This window comes from Pristis pectinata, chromosome 19 (assembly GCF_009764475.1).
Source record: "Pristis pectinata isolate sPriPec2 chromosome 19, sPriPec2.1.pri, whole genome shotgun sequence".
NCBI lineage: Eukaryota > Metazoa > Chordata > Chondrichthyes > Rhinopristiformes > Pristidae > Pristis > Pristis pectinata.
The window spans coordinates 3,827,385-3,851,981 of NC_067423.1; the positions used below are offsets into that span (position 1 = coordinate 3,827,385).

At 48.3% G+C, this 24,597-nt stretch overlaps 1 protein-coding gene across 13 annotated transcripts in view; it reads left to right on the forward strand.

The window, feature by feature from the left end:
* Nucleotides 1-24,597, forward strand: part of frmd4a (FERM domain containing 4A) — a 562,285-nt gene that overhangs the window by 495,659 nt on the left and 42,029 nt on the right. For all 13 annotated transcript variants that reach the window (XM_052034015.1, XM_052034013.1, XM_052034024.1 and 10 more), the window contains 3 exons: nucleotides 9,517-9,650; nucleotides 9,879-10,001; nucleotides 22,309-22,537. In XM_052034015.1, the coding sequence (XP_051889975.1) occupies nucleotides 9,517-9,650; nucleotides 9,879-10,001; nucleotides 22,309-22,537 (486 nt within the window). The remainder of the gene's footprint in view (nucleotides 1-9,516; nucleotides 9,651-9,878; nucleotides 10,002-22,308; nucleotides 22,538-24,597) is intronic.

Genomic DNA, 24,597 nt, shown 5'->3' on the forward strand with positions numbered 1-24,597 from the left:
TTCTGCTTTTGCAGATTGGGGTCCCAACACAATAGAGTTTCAGCTGCACTGGATACAGGTAGTAAGTAAATAGCAGAGGCACATAGTCACTGCCAGGCGAGGTCGATGCTTTAAAACCCTGGCTCTTTGGGGTCTTTGTCACATCACTCGGCTTGTTGGGTGAACCTCAGGGATGTGCAAGCAGTCACTCTCAGCTCTGCACAGACAGCACACCGTGAGCAGGAGCTGTCTTGTTGCACGTCCTTGGGGCAAAATGCCTTGGATTGTTATGCAGCAATGAAACAGGCCCTTCAGCCCATCAAGTCCGTGCCGACAAGCAATCACCTGCACTAATCCCATTTTTTATTCTTCCCACATTCCCATCAACTCCCCCCAGATCCTCCCCCTCACCCACACACAAGGGGCAATTTATAGTGGAATTGGTATTGGTTTATTTTGTCACTTGTACCGAGGTACAGTGAAAAACTTGTCTTGCATACCGATCGTACAGATCAATTCATTACGCAGTGCATCGAGGTAGTACAGGGTAAAAACAATAACAGAATACAGAGTAAAGAGTCACAGCTTCGGAGGAAGTGCAGTGCAGGTAGACAATAAGGTGCAAGGTCACAACAAGGTAGATCGTGAGGTCAGAGTCCATCATATAAGGGAACCGTTCAATAGTCTTATCACAGCGGGGTAGAAGCTGTCCTTGAGCCTGGTGGTTCGTGCCCTCAGGCTCCTGTGATGGAAACTCAGCATGTTCTTGATGACCTTTACCAGTTTTTATAGATGCACCATAGAAAACATCCCATCCAGATGTATCACACCAAGACTGCAAGAGATTGCAGAGAGTTGTGGACACAGCCCAGTCCATCACGCACACCAGCCTCCCCTCCACTGATTCTGTCTACACTTCCCGCTGCCTTAGGAAAGCAGCCAACATATTCAAGGACGCCTCCCGCCCCAGACATTCTCTCTTCTCCCCCCCTCCCATTGGGCAGAAGATACAAAAGCTTGAAAGCACGTACCACCAGGCTCAAAGACAGCTTCTGTCCCGCTGTTATCAGACTCTTGAACGGACCTCTCATATGCTGAAAGATGAACTCATGATCTCCCAATCTGCTTCATTGTGGCCCTTGAACTTTATTTGTCTACCTGCACTGCACTTTCTCTGTAACTATATTCTACATTCTGTTTTCTTCTTACTATCTCGATGTACTTATGTACGGAATGATCTGTCTGGATGGCACGCACACAAAAGCTTTTCACTGTATTGGTATTGGTTTATGTGGCAGTAATAAACCGATACCAATATCAGCTCGCGTCTCTGGAATGTGGGAGGAAACCAGAGCACCGGGAAAAAGCCCACACAGACACAGGGAGAACGTACCCGGGTCACTGGCACTCTATTAGAGTTACGCTGACCGCTACACTACCGTGCCTGCCCGTTAAATGATTCTACATGGAGGGCCCTTGTACCCACTCATGTTGTACAGGCGTCAAGAGAATCAAAATCAGTATCACTGATATATGACATGAAATTTGTTGTTTTGCGGCAGCAGTACAGTGCAAAGACACAAACTTACTATAAACTACAAAAATAAATAAATAGAGCAAAAAAAAGGAATAACGAGGTAGTGTTCATGGACCGTTCAGAAATCTGATAGCGGAGGGGAAGAAGCTGTTCCTGAATCGTTGAGTGTGGGTCTTCAGGCTCCTGTACCTCCTCCCCAATGGTAGTAACGAGAAGAGGGCATGTCCCGGATGGTGAGGGTCCTTAATGATAGATGCTGCCTTCTTGAGGCACTCCCTCTTGAAGATGTCCTCGATGATGGGGAGGGTTGTGCCCGTGATGGAGCTGGCTGAGTCTACAACCCTCTGTAGCCTGTTGCGATCCTGCACATTGGAGATTCCATACCAGGCGGTGATGGAACCAGTCAGAACTGTACATCTATAGAAATTTGCAAGAGTCTTTGGTGACGTACCAAATCTCCTCAGACTGTTTGTTTGAGGCTTTGAGGCAAACCCAAAGAGGCTTTGGTGCTTTGCAAAGACAAGCAGGATGTAACATTACTATCTCTCTAAACCAAGTGTATAGTATCCCACAAAGACCGTTGTCCTTCCCCTGAGCCTGAAGATGAGATCTAGGGATCAATATCCAGCCACTCACTCACATGTCCTTGAACTTCACAGTGTGCTTATTACAGGAAATGAGGTGGGAGGTTTTGCTTAAACTGAAGTTCAATACCTAGTCTCCTTTATGGATGTTAACAACCTGGTAACTGGTGCTGGGTTTATTATTGTCACATGTACTGAGATACAGTGAAAAACTTTGTCTGTGTGCCATCCAGACAGATCATTGCATACATAAGTTCATCAAAGTAGTAGAAAGAAAGACAGAATGCAGAACATAGTGTTACAGTCACAGAGAAAGTGCAGTGCAGGCAGACAGATAAAGTGCAAGGGCCACGACAAGGTGGACTGGGAGATCAGGAGTTCATTTTAATCGTGTGAGAGGTCCATTCAAGAGTCTTATAACAACAGGATAGAAGCTGTCCTTGAGCCTGGTGGTACGTGCTCTCAAGCTTTTGTATCTTCTGCCTGATGGGAGAGGGGAGAAGAGAGAATGACTGGGGTGGGAGGGGTCTTTGATTATGCTGGCTGCTTTCCTGAGGCAGCGGGAAGTGTGGACAAGAGTCCATGGAGGAAAGGCTGGTTTGCTGATAGACTGGGCTATGTTCACAACTCTCTGCAATTTCTTGTGGTCTCGGGCAGAGCAGTTGCCATACCAAGCCGCGATGCATCCGGATAGGATGCTTTCTATGGTGCATCTGTAAAAATTGGTGAAGGTCATCAGAGACATGGTGAATTTCATTAGCCTTCTGAGGAAGTGGAAGCGTTGGTGTGTTTTCTTGGCCAGTCAGTTGGAGCCAGCTGAGTTTGATTAAAGCCCCGATGCTGATGTTGGCCTGAGAGAGGAGCTGATGTTGAATCACGGATCCTGCCAGTTAGGTTGGAGGATTTTTTGGACACAACATCTCATATTTCCCAAGACCAGCTAATCCATTGTAACCAGCTCCCAGCCAACTGAGACCATTGGTAGTGGCCTTGTTTCTAGACAAGAGACAAAGCCCACAGCCAACACCCTCGTCATTTGAACTTACCTTCTTCAGATGGTGGTTTCTGTTCAGTGTTTGACAGAGCAGGAAGATGTGTATCGTTGTACTCTCCCTTTCAAGGCATGACAAAATGCTTTTCACCCAAGAGGTATATTTGAATTTAGTTGCTGTTGCAATATAAGAAGCAGACTAGAAGGGCCGAATGGCCTGTTTTCTGTGCTGTAGTTTTCTATGGTTCTATGGTTCACTGTAAACTCTCACAGACAGCAACAGTAACCCTAGAGACAGCCCCTCTGACAGTGCTGCACTCCCTCAGTACTGCACTGCAGAACTAGCCTAGACTTCTGTTCTCAGGTCAGGAAGAAGTTCAAGTTCATTTATTGTCAGGGGCAGACATCCCCAGGGTATAAATGCCATGAAAATTAGTTTTTTGCAGCAGCAGCACAGTACACTACGACCATGACAAACATAAATTACATACGGTTAAATTAACATCAATTATATATAACTTAGATGACAAAATAAACAGACATAAAGATAACGACATTAGTGCGAGTTGAGGGAAATACTCTCCGAGGTGGAATGTGGGTTTTCCAGGTGGGTTCAAGAACCTGACGGCAGTGGGGAAGAAGGTGTTGTTGAACCTTGAGGTGTGGGTCTTCAGGCTTCTGTACTTCCTGCCTGATGGCAGCATCGAGAAGAGGGCACGGCCCGGATGGTGGGGGTCCCTGATGATGGATGTCGCCTTCTTGAGACATGGCCTCTCGTAGATGTCCTCGATAGGGAGAGCTGTACCCGTGAGGGAATTGGCTGAGTCCACCTCTCTGTAGCCTCTTGCGTTCCTGTGCATTGGATTGCCATACCAGGCCGTGACGCAACCAGTCAAAACACTGTACATCTGTCGGAGTTTGTCAGAGTCTTCAATGACATGCTGAATCTCCCTAAACTCTAAGAAAGCAGAGGCAGTGGCCCGCCTTCTTCATGTGCTGGGCCCAGGATAGATCCTCCGAGATGTTGACACCCAGACAACTTGAAGTGCTTTGTGGCAGAATTCTCAGAGCCCCATCTGTGACCACATTGTCGAGATCAGAGCTGATTTTAAACAGGATACTGACACCAATGCCTTTTTATCAGCTCGATTTAACATCACCCTTCTGTGAGTCATATTTTAGCCCATTAATCTGATTGGTGACATTCCCAGTCTGGGCTTGTGGAGATATTTGGTTCATTTATTTTCAAATTGCGTTGTGACTTGATGGGCGAATTGAACCTTTACAAAGCAATCTCGGGATGCGATGGTGTGGTTACCATAAAATTCCTCAGCTCAGTGTAATGGTGGCTTTACGCCACTTCCTTCAAATTGACTAATAATGTCCTTGCTGAAAGATGATTGAGGAAGTTAATGAGTTTGTACAATAAAGTCACATCCATATTTAATGAGCCTCTGCTTTCCCCAAAAATTAATATTTTAAAATCTGTAGCTCTGGTTATTGACCTCTCTGCCAAGGGCAACATTCTCTCTGCCGTCCTAAGTATATGTGCCTCAATTGAAAATGTCTTCAGCCAGCTTCAGATGATGGAACAGTACAGCAGAGAAGGGCGTGGTGTTGTGAACTGGAATAGATTTAGTCCACGTCCCTGTGGTTGAACAAAGAGAGCAAATAAGTGCATGTGTAGGATATTTGGCCCCTTTGGTCTTCCCCTCACACTTAAATCTGATCTTTTGGCCTTACTTTCCTCTCAGTTCTCTGTAACTCTTCCCTCCCAGATGGTCCAAAAACCTCTCTCAGCCTAGAACATCTTCAGTGACTCAGCCTGTGCACTCGCTAGGATAAAGAGTCCCACAGAAAAACAGAAGGAGAAATTCTGCCCCATTTCTGCTTTAAATGACCAACTCCTTATTCTGTGTTCCCTCCCTATATATCTGTGGGGTGGCAGGTGATGGGATGACTAATAGATAACCTAGTCATGTGTTGACAGCATGCTTTCTGTACCATAGTAATCTTTAATGTTTGTTGTTTTAAATTACTAGTAGAGATCATAATGCTTTGCACAAACTTAAACATGTTTTTCCCTGTTGATTGTTGAGAGATCCTGAAGAGCTTTGTGGGATTTGAAGATGTAATGTTCAAGCTTACAGAACAAAAATCTTGATGTTGCTCAAGCGAATATTTTGTTCATTCCCAGGACATAGACATACTGGGTCAGTCTTTACTGTCCTGGAAGGGTAGGAATGAGCCGCCTTCTCGAACCGCTGCAGGCCTTCTGGTGAAGGTGCTTCCGCAGTGCTGCTCGGGAGAGAGTTCCAGGATTTAGACCCAGTGACAATGAAGAAATGGCATAAGCAATATATTTCCAGCAATGGTATTGGTTTGTTATAATCACAGGTACCGAGATACAGTGAGAAGCTTTTACTTTGCTTGCCATCCAATGTTAAAGTTACAAAGAAAGTGCAGTGCAGGTAGAATATGACAACCGAGCTTTTGATGGAGCGATATATTTGTTGAAGCTGAATAAACTGTTAAGGTGATGCAGAAGTTTTCCATCTATTCAAAGTACGACTGTTGATGCATGGGAAGAGGCCAAGTAAAAATCAAACCAGCCCCACACCTGGGTTTGGAGACTGCACTGTTGGTTCCATTTGTGTGTTCTTGCCTTAATATCACCTGCTGCATTCGGTGTGTGCCTCCTAGTGTGGCCTCCTCTACATCGGTGAGACCAAACGCAGACTAGGTGACCGTTTCGCAGAACACCCGCGCTCCGTCCGTAACCGCGACCCGCATCTCCCCGTTGCTGGTCACTTCAACTCCCCCTCCCACACGATCACTGATATGTCAGTCCTCGGCCTCCTCCACTGCCAGGAGAATCCCAAGCGCAAACTGGAGGAACAGTACCTCATTTTCCGTCTTGGAACCTTGCAGCCTGACGGCATGAACATTGAATTCTCCCACTTTAGGTCAACCCACCCCCCCCCCCCCTTCCCCACAAACCCCTCCCCACCACCATGCTTCTTTTCTTCTTCCCATTCCTAGCTTTTTTTTCCTCTCTCCTTACCTTTGGCCCATCCCCCAGTAGATCTGCTCTCATCTCCCCCCCCCACCTGCCCGTCACTGTCTCTTACCTGTATCTACCTATCACCACCCTGTGCCCACCCCACCTCCCCTCTTTTGTCCACCTATCACTGCTCTGCTTTTCCCTCCTATATATCGGGCTTCCCCTTTTCCTATCTTCAGTCCTGAAGAAGGGTCCTGACCCGAAACGTTGACCGCCTGCTTTTCTCCGCGGATGCTGCCTGGCCTGCTGAGCTCCTCCAGCATCGTCGTGTTTTTCTTTTGTCGGTTCCGACCTGCTTGTAAGCCCTTGCTGCAGATTCCATTCAGTATTAAACTCACCGAACACTCATTACAAACAAATTGGAAATCGCAGTGGAGCAACCAGCTGAATTGCAGCTTTACAATGTCCATTTCACAGCTGTTAGAGTTTGGGGTTTAAAGTGGAGACTTTCATTTCACGGGTAATTTGGGGCTTAAATTCTGTGAGCTTCTTCATTGCTGCACTAAGAAGTTCCTCTGTGTGAATTAACGATGCATTCAACAGTTCCTCACAGTTCAGTTTTAAGATTTCCTACACATTGCAAGTGCAAAGTCCAGTGAGAAAGGCTGGTTGAATTGATGAGGGAAGTAGAAACGATTAGCTTAATAGATTAGCTCTTTAATCAGACTCACAGTGTGCTTTGAACAGAGCATGAGTGCCTAGGCAGAGTTCCATCTGCGGTGTAGTTGCTGCAGTGTACTTGGCATTCCCACCAATCCCTTCCCATAATAACTTCCTTTCTGCTCCTCCAGTTGTTTTCCAACCCTGCCACATCCGAACAGCAGGAAAAAGGGGAAACCCGAGGGACATGGGCATTCAAATTACTTGTAACTGCAGAACTAGGGAGTGTAATGGAACAGAGGGACCTAGGAGTTCAAGTGCGTAGTTCATTGAAAGCGGTGTCACAGGTAGACTGGGTGGTGAAGAGGGCATATAGCACGCTGGCCTTCATCAGTCAGGGCACTGAGTACAGGAGTTGGGACGTTATGTTGCAGTTGTATAAGTCATTGGTGAGGCTGCACTTGGAGCACTGTGTACAGTTTTGGTCACTCTGTTATAGGAAAGACGTGGTTAAACTGGAAAGAGCGCAGAAAGATTTACGAGGATGTCGCCAGGACTCAAGGGCCTGAGTTATAGGGAGAGGTTGGCCAGGCTGAGTCTTTATTCCTTGGAATGTAGGAGAATGAGGGGCGACCTTATAGAAGTGTTTGAAATTATGAGAGGCAGAGATAAGGTGGACGGTAACAGTCTTTTCCCCAGGGTAGGGGAGTCCAAAGCTAGAGGGCATAGGATTATGGTGGGAGGGGAAAGATTTAAAAGGGACCTGAGGGGCAACTTCTTCACACAGAGGGTGGTGAGTGTATGGAACGAGCTGCCAGAGGAAGTGGGTGAGGCAGGTACAATAGTGTCATTTAAGAAGCACTTGGATAGGTACATGGAGGGGCAGGGCTTGGAGGGATATGGGCCGAATGCAGGAAACTGGGACTAGCTGGGTAGGCACCATGGTCGGCATGGACTGGTTGGGCCGAAGGGCCTGTATCCGTGCTGTATTGCTCTATAACTCTGGATGTGAAGTTTCTACTCAAACAGAGGTGCCAGATTTCAGTTGAAGCTGGTGTTGATTGGATAACACTTCCTGCTCCCACTGAAGTTGACCTGGAATAAAAAAATCAGACACCATTTTCTTTCCATTTATTCGTTTTTGGGATCTGGCTGTCACTGGCGAGGCCAGCATTTATTTCCCATCCCTAATTGCCCTTGAGAAGATGGGGGGGAGGTGAACTATTCATGTTCTTATTGGGGCAGGTGAGACGGGAATGGGCAGGAATTCTTCATCAGTGGCTGACCCCCTCACAGAGCACCCTTTGTGTGTGGAGGGGATCCAGTAGTAAGCAGGTGCTCGCAATCCACAGGCACGCGACTGAAGATCGGGATGGAGCCCATATCCGAGCATTACTCTCAAGCCTTCTCCTGAGCTGTAAAAACAAGCAGATGAAGGGTCTCAGCCTCAAACGTCAATTTCCCTCCACGGATGCTGCCTGACCTGCTGAGTTCCTCCAGCACTCTTTGTGTGTTGCTCCAGGTTCCAGCATCTGTAGAATCTCTTGTGTCTCAAAGACTGAAACCTTCACAACACCTTAAGTTTTCTCCTTTAGCATTTTCAGGTTAATTTAGCATTCAGAGATCAGTAGCATTCACTAAGATACTGTCAGAATGTTAAATTTACATATTTCCAAACAGCTTCTATCCCGCAGTTATCTTGAACGGACCTCTGGTATGATAAAGGTCTCTCAATCTCTCAATCTACCTTGTCCTGGCCCTTGCACCTTATTGTCTGCTTGCACTGCACTTTCTCTGTAACTGTAACACTTTATTCTGCATTCTGTTATTGTTTTCCCTTGTACTACCTCAATGCACTGATGTTTTGCAATGATCTGTATGGATGGCATGCAAAATAAAGTTTTTCACCGTAGCTCGGTACATGTGACGATAATAAACCCATTGCCAATTTCCTTACAACATAGAAGAAGGCCATTCAGCCCATCCTGGCTATGCCAGCTCTCGGAGCAAACACATCAATCCCATTCTCGCTGGTTTTCCCTATAGCCCATTCTCCCCACATTCCCATCAACTCCTCCCTCTGCAGAATCTACCCCTCACCCACACACTTTACACAATTTAAAATTTACAATTTACGCAATTTACAGCAGCCAACTAACCCGCCAAACTGCACATCTTTGAGACGCAGAAGGAAACCGGAGCACCCGGGGGAAACCCACGCAGTCACAGAGAGAACGTGCAAACACCACACAGACAGCACCGGAGGTCGGGATCAAACCCAGGTTGCTGGATCTGTGAGGCAGTGGATGGCGAAAGTAAAAGGAAGGATAATCTCTCATAATTTATGTAACGCTATTACAGCACTAGCGACCCGGGTTCAATTCCCGCTGCTGTCTGTAAGGAGTTTGTACGTTCTCCCCGTATCTGTGTGGGTTTCCTCCGGGTGCTCCGGTTTCCTCCCACATTCCAAAGACATACAGGTTAGGAAGTTGTGGGCATGCTATGTTGGCGCCGGAAGCCTGGCGGCACTTGCGGGCTGCCCCCAGAACACTACATAAAAGATGCATTTTACTGTGTGTTTCGATGTACATGTGACTAATAAAGAAATCTTATCTTAATTTAAAGCTCTGTTTTAGTAAGTTACTGTTAAATTGAACCCTTAATAACAGCATCATTTGGTCACTGCTTCTCTCTCCTCATGTGATTGGTACACACTGTAAGTGGCCATGCTAACATCTTCTGTGTGTGGTTGTGTGTGTAGGTTCCCAGGAGTCGGACAGCTCCCAGTCTGCTAAGAAGGATATGTTGGCTGCTCTGAAATCCAGGCAGGATGCTCTGGAGGAGACACTGAGGCTTCGGCTCGAGGAACTCAAGAAGTTGTGTCTGAGAGAGGCGGTAAGTCCAGCGATCCGTGTCTGTACAGTCCCTTCACACTAAGCCACAGTGAGCAGACAACACAAGGCATCGGGGGGTACAGGAAGGGAGTGGGAATGTAAAATATTGCACTGACTCCACGAAGATTCGGCAGTGCTTGCAAGATTTGCGGAAACTCCTGTATCCCAGGAGCGACTCTCGTCCCTGCTGGTCCTGGAAATCTGAGGAATCTTTTGACCTCTTTCACAGGAGCTCACGGGGAAGTTGCCCAAGGAGTATCCTTTGGACCCTGGGGAGCAGCCCCCGATCGTGCGACGGAGGGTTGGCACCTCCTTTAAGTTGGACGAGCAGAAGATCACGGCGAAAGGAGAGGTAACGAGAATGGGCCGGAACGTACTGTGGGCTAACAGGCCATTCAGCCCCTCTGCTTTGTGTCAGTGTCTCTCTTTTACCAGCCTCATCTCCTCCTCTCCATCCATAATTCCTTCCTTTGTCCGTTTCTCCAATCTTCCTTTATATCCATAAATTCCCCTCAACTTCTCCCTGTGGGAGCAATTTCCCCACAGAATTCCTGCTTGAAATTTATTATTCACTATCCCACATTATTCCTGGCTTTGGATTCCCACTCACGGATCCATTTATCCCTCAAATGGCAGCCTTCTGTTCCCTGGGAATATGGGGATGGGTATGTCACTGTATAACACTGGGGTACATTACCGGTGGGAACGGGTCTGTCACTGTATAACACTGGGGTACAGTACCGGTGTAGACGGGTCTGTCGCTGTATAACATTGGGGTACAGTACCGGTGGGGATGGGTCTGTCATTGTATAACACTGGGGTACAGTACTGGTGTGGACAGGTCTGTCACTGTATAACACTGGGGTACAGTACCGCTGTGGATGGGTCTGTTGCTGTATAACACTGGGGTACAGTACCGGTGTGGACGGGTCTGTCACTGTATAACACTGGGGTACAATACTGGTGGGGATGGGTCTGTCACTGTATAACACTGGGGTACAGTACCGGTGGGGATGGGTCTGTCACTGTATAACACTGGGGTACAGTACCGGTGTGGACGGGTCTGTCACTGTATAACACTGGGGTACAGTACCGGTGGGGATGGGTCTGTCACTGTATAACACTGGGGTACAGTACCGGTGGGGACGGGTCTGTCACTGTATAACACTGGGGTACAGTACCGGTGGGGACGGGTCTGTCACTGTATAACACTGGGGTACAGTACCGGTGGGGACGGGTCTGTCGCTATATAACACCAGGGTACAGTACTCGTAGGGTAAAAGAACAATAAATAGTTCAGGCTAAATTCGTGAACCTTTCTCAGGGAAATCACCAAATAACATTTTATATCCTGATTATACTTTCAGAGAGTCAAACAGCACAGAAACATTCCTTATGGCCCATCTCATCCTTGCCGACCAAGATGCCCATCTAAGCTGGTCCCTTTTGCCTGCGTTTGGCCCATATCCCTCTAAACCTTTCCTATCCATGTACCTGTCCAAGTGTTTTTTAAACTCTGCAATTGTACCCACTTCTACCACTTCCTCTGGCAGCTCATTCCATACACCCACTGCCCTCTGTGTGAAAAACAGATCCGCTTTAAATCTTTCCCCTCTCACTTTAAAATTACGCCCTCTAGTTTTAGACTCCCCTACCCTGGGGAAAGGACTGTGACCTTCTACCGTCTCTTTGTAATGCAAAGCAGTGGTGTCGGTCTGGCAACTGGTGCCTGTTCCTCCCTTTGCCTCAACAGGGGCAGACGAAAGCATATCTCCGTTAATTGGTCGCTGTAAATTGCCCCCACTGTGTGGGTGCGAGGTAGAATCTGGGGGGAGTTGATGGGAGTGTGGGGAGAGAATGTGTTACAGGGAGTAAAGGACTAATGGGATTGTTCTGAGAGCAGAGACTCAATGAGGCAAATGTCTTTCTTTTATGTCATAAAGAAATAGGAAAGCGGTTACTCTTAGCAGTGTGGAGGAACAGAGGGATCTTATGGTCCATGTCCAAGGTTGCCACGCAGGTCGATAGGGTTGTTAAGAAGGCGTATTGAGTGTTGGCCTTCATTAGTCGGGGGATTGAGTTCAAGAGCCGTGAGGTGATGTTGCAGCTCTGTAGAACTCTGGTCAGACCACACTTGGAGTATTGTGTTCAGTTCTGGTTGCCTCATTATAGAAAGGATTTGGAAGCTTCCGAGAGGGTACAGAGGAGATTTACCAGGATGTTGCCTGGATTGGAGAGCATGTCTTATGAAGATAGGTTGAGCAAGCTAGGGGATGAGAGATGACTTGATAGAGGTGTACAAGATGATAAGAGGCATAGATCAAGTGGACAGTCAGAGACTTTTTCCCAGGGCGACAATGGCTAACACGAGGGGGCATAATTTTAAGGTGATTGGAGGAAGGTATAAGGAGGATGTCAGGGGTAAGTTTTTTACAGAGAGTGGTGGGTGCGTGGAACGCACTGCCGGCAGAGGTTGTGGGGGCAGATACATTAGGGACATTTAAGAGACTCTTGGATAGCCACATGAATGATAGAAAAATAGGGGGCTATGTGGGAGGGAAGGGTTAGATAGATCTTAGAGCAGGATAAGATGTCAGCACAACATTGTGGGCCGAAGGGCCTGTACCGTGTTCTACGTTCTATGAAAGGGATCTTTATTATTTTTTACCAGCTTTTGTACTTGGTTGTAACAGAGGCAGCTCTCCACCACCTTCTCAAGGGCAGTTAGAAAAGTTCAATAAACAATGACCTTGCCTGTGACGCCAAATCCCGTGAAAGATTGTTTTTTAAAGAAATGGTTGAACAAATATTTTCTGCTTCCAACCACAGATAAGGTAATTAGCTGGCTGGAAGAAAACCCTTTTGTGTAGTTTCCAGTGGGACAGAGCAGCTGTTCGTACTAAACCGGAATATTTTCTCAATGAAAGAATACAAGGAAATGCTTACAGAGTGAAATATCTCTTGACGAGCGCACTTCCCTCTTGAGGTTAAAGTTTAGAGTTGGCCAGAATTTTATTCTCCTTCTTCATTTAATTCAGTTCTGCCTCGAGTGAGATCATATTCCTTCAAGCCCTTAAACGTAGGTAGGAGAGAAACCACATGCAGTCTTTGTGTCTGTTCTTAAGCAGCCCCGTCGACTGTGATTTAGATGTTTGTTCTTGAAAGATACCGAGTCTTGTCAGCAGCACGGTTCCAAAGAAGGAGGGTGATCGGCCCACTGATTCTATACTGGCCCAATCCCATTTCCCCAGTGATTTTCCTTGTGACCTATTCTCCCCACATTCCCATCAACTCCCCCGATCCTATCACTCACCTGCACACTAGGGGTAACTTACTGCAGCCAATTAACCCACCAACCAAGTCACCTTTGGGATGTAGGAGGAAACCGGAGCACCCGGAGGAAGCCCGCGCAGTCACAGGGAGAACGTGTCTTCCACCCAAGGGAGGAGCAATGAGAAACTTGCAGCAGCATCACAGGCACAGAGCATCAGATAAGCAGCATTGACAAGAAAAACATAAATTAACCATAAATTATACACAATTTTTTATCAGAAAGAACATGATTAGAACAAAAAAAAGTCCATTTTAGTGCAAAGTGATCAAAGTGGTCAATACACACACAAAATGCTGGAGGAACTCAGCAGGTCAGGCAGCATCTGTGGAGGGAAATAAACAGGCGACGTTTCGGGCCAAGACCCTTCATCGGGACTGGAAAGGAAGAGGGCAGAAGCCAGAATAAGAAGGTGGGGGGAGGGGGAGGAGCACACGCAGGCAGGGGAGGGGTGAGTTCAGGTGAAAGTAGGTGGGTGGGGAAGGGGTAAGCTGTAATCAGCTGATAGGTAGAAGAAGCCGAGGGCTGAAGAAGAAGGAATCCGGTAAGAGAGGGCAGTGGACCATGGAATAAAGGATGGGGGAGGGGAGGAGAGGAGATGGGCAGGTCATCAATGTGGGGGAAGGGAGCCACAGGAATAAGGGAAGTCAAAGGAGTTGGGGGGGGGGGGGGGAGAAAAAGAAGGGGAGGGGTTACCAGAAGTTAGAGAAATCGATGTTGAGGCCATCAGGTTGGAGACTCCCAAGGTGGAATATGAGGTGTTGTTCCTCCAACCTGCGTCTGGCCTCAACATGGCAGTGGAGGAGGCCGTGGACAGACATATCAGTGTGGGAGTGGGATGTGGGATTGAAGTGGGCGGCCACCGGGAGGTCCTGGCTGTTGTGGCGGACGGAGTGAAGGTGCTCGACAAAGCAGTCACCCAGTTTGCATCGGGTCTCACCGATGTAGAGGAGGCCGCACCGGGAGTACCGTAGTGTTCAACATAGGGGAGATGCAGAGTGGTCCCAGTGTTGCTATACTGAGGTAGTGATTAGGGTTGTGCAGGTTGGTCCAAGAACCGAATGGTTTAAGGGAAGTAGCTGTTCCTGAACCTGGTGGTGTGGGACTTCAGGCTTCTGTACCTCCTGCCCGATGGGAGCTGTGAGAAGATGGCATCATGAGGCTCCCCATTTCCCTGCAATTTCTCCCCTCAGCCACAGGTCACGAGGGCAGCCATGTTTGGCCTAGTCTCAGGCTTCACCAACTAATCTGTGTCAAGAGCTTATCAATAAATCTGCCTCACATTTTCCTGTTGTCCAGTTCAATGCCTTCCCGTAACCACATACCCAAGGGAAAAGAATCGACTGGATAACAGGAAATTGAATGTGCAATGCTGCAGATTGATGATTCAGTGCCTGTCTATATCACTTCCATTTATATAATGACTTGTAGCAAAGCATCCTAAGTGGCTTAATGGGAGCATTATGAAACAAAATTTGAAATAGAGCCAGACAAGATAAAAGGTTAGGTAACTGAAAACTCGATCACAGTGGGAGGTTTTAAGGGAAGTCTTAAAGCAGGAGAGAGAGAGACAGAGAGAGAGAGAGACAAAGGAAAGGATGATTGAGGAGGGATTTTATGAGCGTAGAATTCAGGCATCTGAAGAATTGTGCAGCAATAAGTCATACAGCATGGAAGCAGGTCATTTGGCCCATCACACTGACTAGAGGACACCCATTGGTATTAACCCTATCTTCCAGCACTTGGCCTGTAGCCTTCTATACCTGGGTGATTCAAGTGCTTATCTAGACACCTTTTAAATGCCGTCAGTGACTCTGCTTCCCCCACTCTCTCAGGCAGTGTGTTCCCGTTACCACTCTCTGGGTGAGGAAGGTTACACACAGATCCCCTCTGAATCTCTTCCCCTGTACCCCAAACCTAGGTCCTGTTTCTCGGTTTAGGGACAATCAAGGGGAGGGAACTGGTCAACAGCGGAGGAGCTGAAAGGTTGTTGTGAAGGAGGAGGGTACAGAGAGGGATTTGAAATTAAGGGAATTATTGTCCTTGAGTGCCTTTTTGCAGAAGGACTGGAAAATATGGGGGAGGTTTAGGGACAACTGTAGACTTGCATCTCCTGGTAGTTGGTGAAGCCTGATACTAGGCCAAGCAGAGCTGCTCTCAAGGCCTGTGGCTGAAAAGAGAGATTGCAGGGAAAAATATATTCAGGAGTAAGATCAATTTATACTTTGGGCATCAAGGATGGGAAAGTGAGGTTGAGGTACAAATCCAGCCACAATGTTATTGGCTGGGAAAACACTCGAAGCTCACTGTCTAATGAGGGGCCTCATATTGACACCTGTTTAACAAGAGAAATAGAGGCAACATTTCAGATCGATGACACTTTGTCTGAATGACCTGAAATGTATAAACTCTTGTTTCTCTCCCCACAGATGCTGCCTGACCTGCTGAGCGTTTCCAGCATTTTCTGTTTTTAATTTGGATTTCACAGGGGCTGGTGGTAACAGAATCAGTCAGGGCTTTCGATAGGGAACTGGACGGGCCTGAGGGAGAATAGTTTGCAAGAAAGAGCGGGGGAACGGGATGGTTGGGATTCCAGTACCAGACCATGTGGGCTGAATGGCCTGCTTCTGGGTGATGACGACTGTGAACTCAGACAGAGGGTGGTGGGTATGTGGAACGAGCTGCCAGAGGAAGTGGTAGAGGTGGGTACAGTTACAACATTTGAAAGACATTTATGGGTAGGAATGGTTTAGAGGGATATGGGCCCAATGCAGGCAAATGGGACTAACTCAGGAAGGCATCTTGGTTGGCATGGACATGTTGGGCTGAAGGGCCTGTTTCCGTGCTGTCTGACTCGATGAGTCTATGACTCAGTACAGGTGCCTTTGGGAGATTGGTTGTCTCTCTCAGTGCTGCTCCGGGTACGATCTGTACCATTCATTGTAAAGTACAACAAGGTGAGCAAGGGCTTGGCAGGTTAATGTGAGTTGTGCATCTGACTCGCTGGGGAGGATGCCACCCTTTGTGTCACGTGTCCTCCTGATCCAATGCCGGACTCAGTCATGGTCTCCCACTCGAGCAGATCAAGGGTGAACCACACTGCCAGTGAGCTGAGTTTATATTCCAGCTGGTGGGAAGTTCTGATGGATGGGAAGCTGCTCTTGAAGCTGGGGAAGGGAGGATGTCTTCTGCAATTTAGCAAAGCGGCTGTCTGGAAGTCCACATCCCCGCGGAGTGCCAGACACCATTTGCCCCGCGCTTCTGGTCTGGGTCAGTCTAGACCAACAGGACCGAGTTTGCAACACGCACACACATCTCATGTCCTTTTCACAGAGGTTGCTTCTCATATTACCCAGATCAAAAATAATTAAATCAGTAACGGGAGACTTAAGGAAGGCTTTTGTTTTCAAGATTCTTTAGGAAAATGGATCCACTATTGCAACACAGATGAAACTTCATCCTGCGTAACTGAGCAAGTGCCACTGAGGGAGGGAGGCCATTGAGTCAGATTCAGCCCCTACTTCCATGTGGGCACTCATCCACATCAATCCCACCTTCCACCATCTGGACCATACCCTTCGAAGCCTGGACAAGAGGGTTTGATGCCAAGGGTGATGCAAACCCAACCCCCCCACCGTCTCTTTAAATGGACATAAGTGATCCCACAAATAGAGTGAGGGTATCCAGTGTCCCCAGCCAATGCTCACCCTTATCCGATTGCCCCAAAAAGAGTCGGGAGGGGTGTGCAAAGAGCCAGTGGGCCAAATGGCCTCTTGCAGAATGAGTGGACTCATCCTGTTCCTCATCAGGTGACTGCTCAACCAAAATTATTATTCTCACACATACTGAGGTACAGTGAAATACTTTGTTTTGCAAGCCATCAATATGGATCATTTCATCACATCAGTGCATTGAGGTAGTACAAGGGAAAACAATAACAGAATGCAGAATAAAGTGTTACAGTTACAAAGAAAGTGCAGTACAGGCAGACAATAAGGTGCAAGGCCAGCACGAGGTAGATTGTGAGGTCAAGAATCCATTTTATCATACTAGGGAACCGTTCAATACTTATAACAATGGGATAAAAGCTGTCCTTGAGTCTGGTGGTGCGTGCTTTCAGGTTTTTATATCTTCTGTCCAATGGGAGGGGGGAGGAGAGAGAATGTCTGGGGTGGGTGGGGTCTTTGATTATGCTGGCTGCTTTACCGAGGCAGTGAGAAGTGTAGACAGAGTCCGTGGAGGACTCAAGAGTCCAGCCTGGTTTCTGTGACGTGCTGGGCTGTGTCCACAACTCTCTGCAGTTTCTTGCGGTCACGGGCAGAGCAGTTGCCATACCAAGCTGTGATGCATCCATATAGGATGGTTTCTATGGTGCATCTATAAAAGTTGGTGTGCGTCAATGGGGACATGCCAAATTTCCTTAGCCTTCTGACGAAGTAGAGCCGCTGGTGAGCTTTCTTGGCCGTGGTGTCTACATGGTTGGACCAGGACAAGCTACTAGTGATGATCACACCAAGACCTATGGACACAGTGTGGACAGCGATCAGGAATCCAGGGAGGCAGGGAGGCGGTGGAACTCACTCCCCCAGGGTCAGGTGTGGTGAGGAGCAGAGACAAGTTTAAGGGGAGCCTGGACAAACAAGAGAGGAGCTGAGATGAGGAGGGGGCTTGTGCAATATGATTGCCAGCACCGCACAGATGGGCCAAACAGCCTGTTGCTACACTGTGACTTCTATGCAACTCCATGCAAGGTATGGATTCACCAGGAGAAACAGTGTATTAGTGAGGCAGAACCACCACCATCACACAATCATCACAGCAGCTCAGAACCGTATGCAACCCACAGGTTTGCTTCAATGACTCTGTTGGCTGTGCCCCAGAGAACATTGCACAGTGTTAGACTTGGACAGCACTGTGGATGCAGGCTGTTTTGCAATGCTCCAGAGAACCATGCAGATGCCAGAACTGTGGTATTTTTAGACTCTGCTGTGTGTGCAGAGTCTCAAATACCAGGACGGATTGTTTTTATGGAAAAGTGAAATAGCCTCCAACGAGGTGGCAGTTTAACACAGTGCGTTTCTGATCGAGGTTCGTTACTGAACCAACTGAGGTAGCAGGATGAGTTCTTGAGCCTTATCTCCAGCCCATTGACAAACTGTTAGTCATTATCCCGTTTGTTCAGTGAATCCTTTGACAATGATGCTAATATCCACGTACAGGCAGATGTGCAGTTTAAATTGGCATCATGGCCGGCACAGACATTGTGGGCCAAAGGGCCTGTTCCTGTGCTGTGTTGTTCTATCAGCAACGACAATCTGCTGGAAGAACTCAGCAGGTTGACAGCATCTGTGGGCATCAGATGCTTCTCAATCCCCTGAATTCTTCCAGCAGATTGTGTGTTGCTGTAGATTCCAGTGTCTTGTGTCTCCACTGTACTGTTCTATGTTATATCCCAGGAATGAATAATGAATTGTCTTCCACAGAGGCTTGTTCTACTGCCTCACGCTCCACACAAATTGTTCAGGCATCCTTCTACAGATGACAAGGGTATCAGCTTTATCCAGCACTTTGAACATAGTGAAATAGCCCACAGAACTTCTCAAGAGTGTCCACAAACCAAGTTTGGCACTGAGAGTCAAAAGAACTGCTGATGCTGGAAATTGGAAATAAAAACAGGAGATGGTGCTCAGTCAGAGTGAGCAGGAGAAACAGAAGGGTCCTCAACCTGAAACGTTAACTGTTACTCTCTCCACAGATGCCGTCTGACCTGCTGAGTATTTCCAGAGTTTCTGAGGAGATGTTGGGGCAGGTGACCAAAGGGTTTCTACACAGCTGGCTTTCTGAAGGAGGACTGAGACTGGGAGAGGCGAGGGGGATTCCAGAGTTTAGGTCTGAGACACAGCTGGCAGCCTGGAGCAGTTAGCTCCAGGAGTGGACAAGAGGCCAGAACTGGTGGAGGGCAGATATCTCAGAGGGCTGTAGGGCTAGAGGCAGTTTGTGGTGGGGATAGGCAAGACCATGTCGGGATCTCAACACAAGGGTAAGGACGTTAAGATCCAGTGCCAGCGACCTGGGTTCAATTCCGGCCGCTGTCTGTAAGAAGTTTGTACGTTCTCCTGGTGTCTGCGTGGGTTTCCTCCGGGTGCTCCGGTTTCCTCCCACATTCCAAAGACGTACAAGTTAGGAAGTTGTGGGCATGCTATGTTGGCACTGGAAGGGTGGCGACACTTGCAGGCTGCCCCCCAAACACTCTACGCAAAAGATGCATTTCACTGTGTTTCGATGTACATGTGACTAATAAAGATATCATATATCGTATCTTATAAATGCTTAACTGGGAGCCTGCAGGTCAGGAAGTGCAGGGGTGATGGGTGATTAGTACTAGAGATTGGGTAAGTCTGGGCTGTCCTGTTCTGTATGGTCTCTCTTGTATGTCAAGGGAGTTTAACATCACTGCAAAAATATTGACTACAAGTTGGGCAGGCATGGTAGTGTAGTGGTGTGTGTAACGCTGTTACAGCGCCAGTGACCCGGGTTCAATTCCGGCTGCTGTCTGTGAGGAGTTTGTATGTTCTTCCCTTGTCTGCGTGGGTTTCCTCCAGGTTCTCCGGTTTCCTCCCACATTCCAAAGACGTACGGGTTAGGAAGTTGTGGGCATGCTATGTTGGCGCCGGAAGCGTGGCGACACTTGCGGGCTGCCCCCAGAACACTCTACGCAAAAGATGCATTTCACTGTGTGTTTCGATGTACATGTGACTAATAAAGAAACCTTGTCTTAATTTAGCAGTGGGTCGGGGTGGAGTTTCGAGTATCAGGTTTAATCTTTGTTCAGTTCTTTCCATTCAGCCCAAGGTTTGTGCCACCCTCCTTTGACACCAGTCCCCGTCCAGAACAGGACAGTAACAGTGCCTGTCTGCTGAGCAGCCGAGCTTCAGCGGGCTGAACAACCTCTTGAGCTGGGAGGTAGTGGGTCCGAGACCCTCCAGCGCTTCTAGTGATCTCAGGGCACTGCTGGACTAACACTGCCCAGGTCACTGGTGGTGTGGGGTGGGGGGAGGGGAATGCAGCCATCTTACACAGCAAGACCCCATAAACAGCAATGTGATGTTCAGCAGCTAATCTGTTTCAGTAGCATTGATTGAAGGGCAAATATTGGCCTCAGGACACTTGAGGAGATCTCCCCCACCCTAATTTGGAATAGTGCATGGGATCTTTGATTTCAGTATAACATATAACCTACTATTTGATATCCACAGACTCCCAGACGGTGCCTGTATAATTGCTTTGTACGCGAGTCATTAGTCATAACTCTGATTAAAACTAAACACACAGAATTTCTATCTGAATATCTTTCCCGGTTGGAACTGAAGCCCTTTGCTATATTGGTTTCTTACACTTAAGTATAAATGGTTCCTGTGGGAGAAATTGCTTGTAAATGAGTCTGGGCTGGGGGAATTTACATCCAAGTAATTAAATAAATCTGAAGTCAAAAGCTAACATCTGTAACAGTAACCATGAAACCACTGGATTATTGTTAGAAAACATATCCTTCAGAGGAGGCAATCCACCTCCTGACTCACTCCAGCCTGTATGTGACTTCCAGTCCAAAGCAATGTGGCTTTAAGCTGAAATGTCCCCTTAATTCAGAGGCATTTAAGGATGGGGAATAAGAACACTGGCTATAGAAGCAGGAGTAGGCCATTCAGCCCATCGTACCTATTCTGCTATTCAGTGAGGTCATAGAACATAGAACAGTACAGCACAGGAACAGGCTCTTCGGCCCACCATGTCTGTGCCGACCATGATGCCAAATTAAACTAATTGCATCTGGCTGCACATGGCCCGTACCCCTCCATTCCCTGCCTGTGCCTAACAAATACCTCTTAAACACCACTATCATGTCTTGTTCCCACCACCCACCGCCGTCTGTGTCAAAACCTTACTCCACACATCTCCGTTAAACTTTTCCGTCTCTCCTTAAATGCATGACCTTTAGTATTTGACATGGGAAAAAGATCCTGGCTGTCTACCCTATCTATGCCTCTCATAATTTTATAAACTTCTATCAGGTCTCCCCTCAGCCTCCACCGCTCCAGAGAAAACAACCTAAGTTTGTCCAACCTCTCCTTATAGCTCATGCTCTCTGATCCAGGCAGCATCCTGGTGAACCTCTTCTGCACGCTCTCCAAAGCCTCCACATCCTTCCTGTAATGGGGCAACCAGAACTGCACACAATAAGATTTCTTTATTAGTCACATGTACATCGAAACACACAGTGAAATGCATCTTTTTGTGTGGAGTGTTCTGGGGGCAGCCCACAAGTGGCACCACGCTTCCGGCACCAACATAGCATGCCCACAACTTCCTAACCCATACGTCTTCGGAATGTGGGAGGAAACTGGATCACCCAGTGGGAGGAAATGCAGAGGAATACTCCAAGTGCGGCCTAACCATAGTTTTATACAGCTGCAAAACGTCTTCCTGACTTTTATACTCAGTGCCCTGTCCAATAAAGACAAGTGTGCTGTATGCCTTCTTTACCACCCGATCTACTTGTGTTACCACTTTCAGAGAGCTATGGGCTTGGACCCCAAGATCCCTCTGCACATCAATGCTGTTGAAGATCTTGCCATTAACTGTACACTTTCCCTTTACATTTGACCTCCCAAAATGTAACACGTCACCCTGGCCCAGATTAAACTCCATTTGCCATTTCTCTGCCCATATCCGTAACTGACCTGTATCCCCGCCGTATCCTTTGACAGCCTTCTGCACTGTTCACAACTCCACCGGTTTTCGTGACATCATGGCTGATCTTTCACCTCAGTCCCACTTTCCAGCACTAACTCCGTATCCTTCAATCTCCAAAAATCTAGACGCCAGCCTTGCCAGTGATGCCCATATCCCATAAGACCACAGGAGCAGAATTAGGCCATTCAGCCCATTGAGTCTGCTCCGCCGTTCAATCACGACTGATTTTCTTTTCAACCCCATTCTCCCGCTTTTTCCCTGTAACCCTTAACCCCCTTATCAATCAAGAACCTGTCAATCTCTGCCTAAAATACACCCAGTGACTTGGCCTCCACAGCCATCTGTGGCAACAAATTCCACAGATTCACTGCCCTCTGGCTGAAGAAATTTCCTCCTCACCTCAGTTCTAAAGGGACGTCCCTTTATTCTGAGGCTGTGCCCTCGGATCCTAGACTCTCCTACTAGACGTCCTCTGCATGCCCACTCTATCCAGGCCTTTCAGTATCTCATGAATGTTTCCCCCTTTTCTTGCACCTAAAAAGGGATCAGACTGAGATTTGCCTCCTCTCTCCCGCAGGAGATAGAGTTGGAACGCCTTGAGCGAGAGTTTGCCATTCAGTCGCAGATTACGGAGGCAGCAAGGCGGCTCGCCGGTGACCCCAACGTCAGCAAGAAGGTGAAGAAGCAGAGGAAGATCTCCTACTTAAACGCACTGAAAAAGCTGCAGGACATCGAGAACGCCATCAATGAATACAGGATCAAGTCAGGAAAGAAACCCACCCAGAGGGCGTCTTTAATCATCGAGGGTGAGTGTGGTGACTGAAAGAGTTCGTCGTAGAGCAGAGTCATACAGCACGGAAACAGGCCCTTCGGCCCATCAAGTCCATGCCGACCATCAACCATCCCTTTACATCCAGTCCCAGCACACTTCCATCCCCCATCAGGAAGGTCTCAAGGCTCTCCACTTCCTTCTCGACAACAGGCCCAACCGTTTCCCCTCCACCACCTCCCTCCTCCGTCTGGCAGGACTAGTGCTCACCCTCAACAACTTCTCTTCGACTCCTCCCACTTTCTTCAAGCTAAAGGTGTAGCCATGGGCACTCGCATGGGCCCCAACTATGCCTGCCTCTTTGTCGGCTACGTGGAACAGTCCATGTTGCAAGCCTACACCGGTAACGCCCCCCAACTCTTCCTCTGCTGCATTGACGACTGCATTGGGGCTGCTTCCTGCTCACCAATTCCATCAACTTTGCCTCCAACTTCCACCCTGCCCTCAGGTTCACTTGGTCCGTCTCCGACACCTCTCTCCCCTTTCTGGATCTCTCCGTCTCCATCTCCTGAGACAGATTATCCACAGACATCTTCTACAAACCCACTGACTCCCACAGTTACCTTGTCTATACCTCTTCCCACCCTGTCACTTGTAAGGACGCCATCCCCTTCTCCCAGTTCCTCTGCCTCCACTGCATCTGTTCCCACGATGAGGCTTTCCATTCCAGGGCACCAGAGATATCGTCCTTCTTCAGTAATGAGGGTTTCCCTTCCATCACCATCAATGCTGCCCTCACCCGCATCTCCTCCATTTCCTGCATGTCTGTCCTCACCCCCTCCCCCCACCAACATAACAGGGACAGGGTTCCCCTTGTCCTCACCTACCGCCCCATGAGTCTCCACATCCAACACATCGTTCTCTGCAACTTCCACCATCTCCAATGGGATCCCACCACCAGGCACATCTTCCCCTCTTCCCCCCAACTCCACTTTCCGCAGGGACCGCTCTCTCCACGACTCCCTTGTCCACTTGTCCCTCCCCACTGATGACCCTCCCAGCACTTATCCCTCCAACCGTGCAAAGTGCTCCACCTGTCACTACACCTCCTCCCTCACCACTATTCAGGGCCCCAGACGATCCTTCCAGGTGAGGCAGCGCTTCACCTGTGAGTCCGAGGCTGTCACTTATTGCATCCGGTGCTCCCGGTGCGGCCTCCCGTACATCGGTGAGACCCGACGCAGATTGGGTGACCGCTTCGTCGAGCACCTTCGCTCCGTCCGCCGCAACAGCCAGGACCTCCCGGTGGCCGCCCATTTCAATTCCACATCGCACTCCCACACTGACGTGTCTATCCACGGCCTCCTCTACTGCCATGTTGAGGCCAGACACAGGTTGGAGGAGCACCTCATGTTCCACTTTGGTAGTCTCCAATCTGACGGCATCAACATCAATTTCTCTAACTTCCGGTAACGCCTCCCCTCTGTTTTCCTCCCCCCATCTTTTCTTTTCCCTCTTCTAGTATCCCCTTCACCCACGACCTGCCCACCTCCTTCCCGTTATTCCATGGTCCACTGCCCTCTCCTACCAGATACCTTCATCTTCAGCCCTTTGCCTCTTCCACCCATCACCTCCCAGCTTCTCACGTCACTCCCTTTCACCCCCCTCCCCCACCCACCTACCTTCCCCCCTCCTCGCCTGGACTCACCTATCACCTCCCACCCTTTTATTCTGGCTTCTGCCCTCTTCCTTTCCAGTCCTGAGGAAGGGTCTCGGCCCGAAACGTTGACTGTTTATTTCCCTCCACAGATGCTGCCCGACCTGCTGAGTTCCTCCAGCATTTCATGTGTGTTGCTCCAGACTTCAAGAACCTGCAGAGCCTCTTGTGTGCGCCCATTTACATCGGTTCTATTTCATTATTCCCACATTCTCATCAATCCCCACCGGAGTCTACCCCTCACCTTCACTCTTGGGGTAATTTACAGCAAATGAAGTCAAATCGAGTTCATTGCCATGTTCACAAGTACGGTGAGGTACAGGGACAATGAAAAACTTGCTTGCAGCAGCATCACAAGCACATAAGTACAGACAACACAT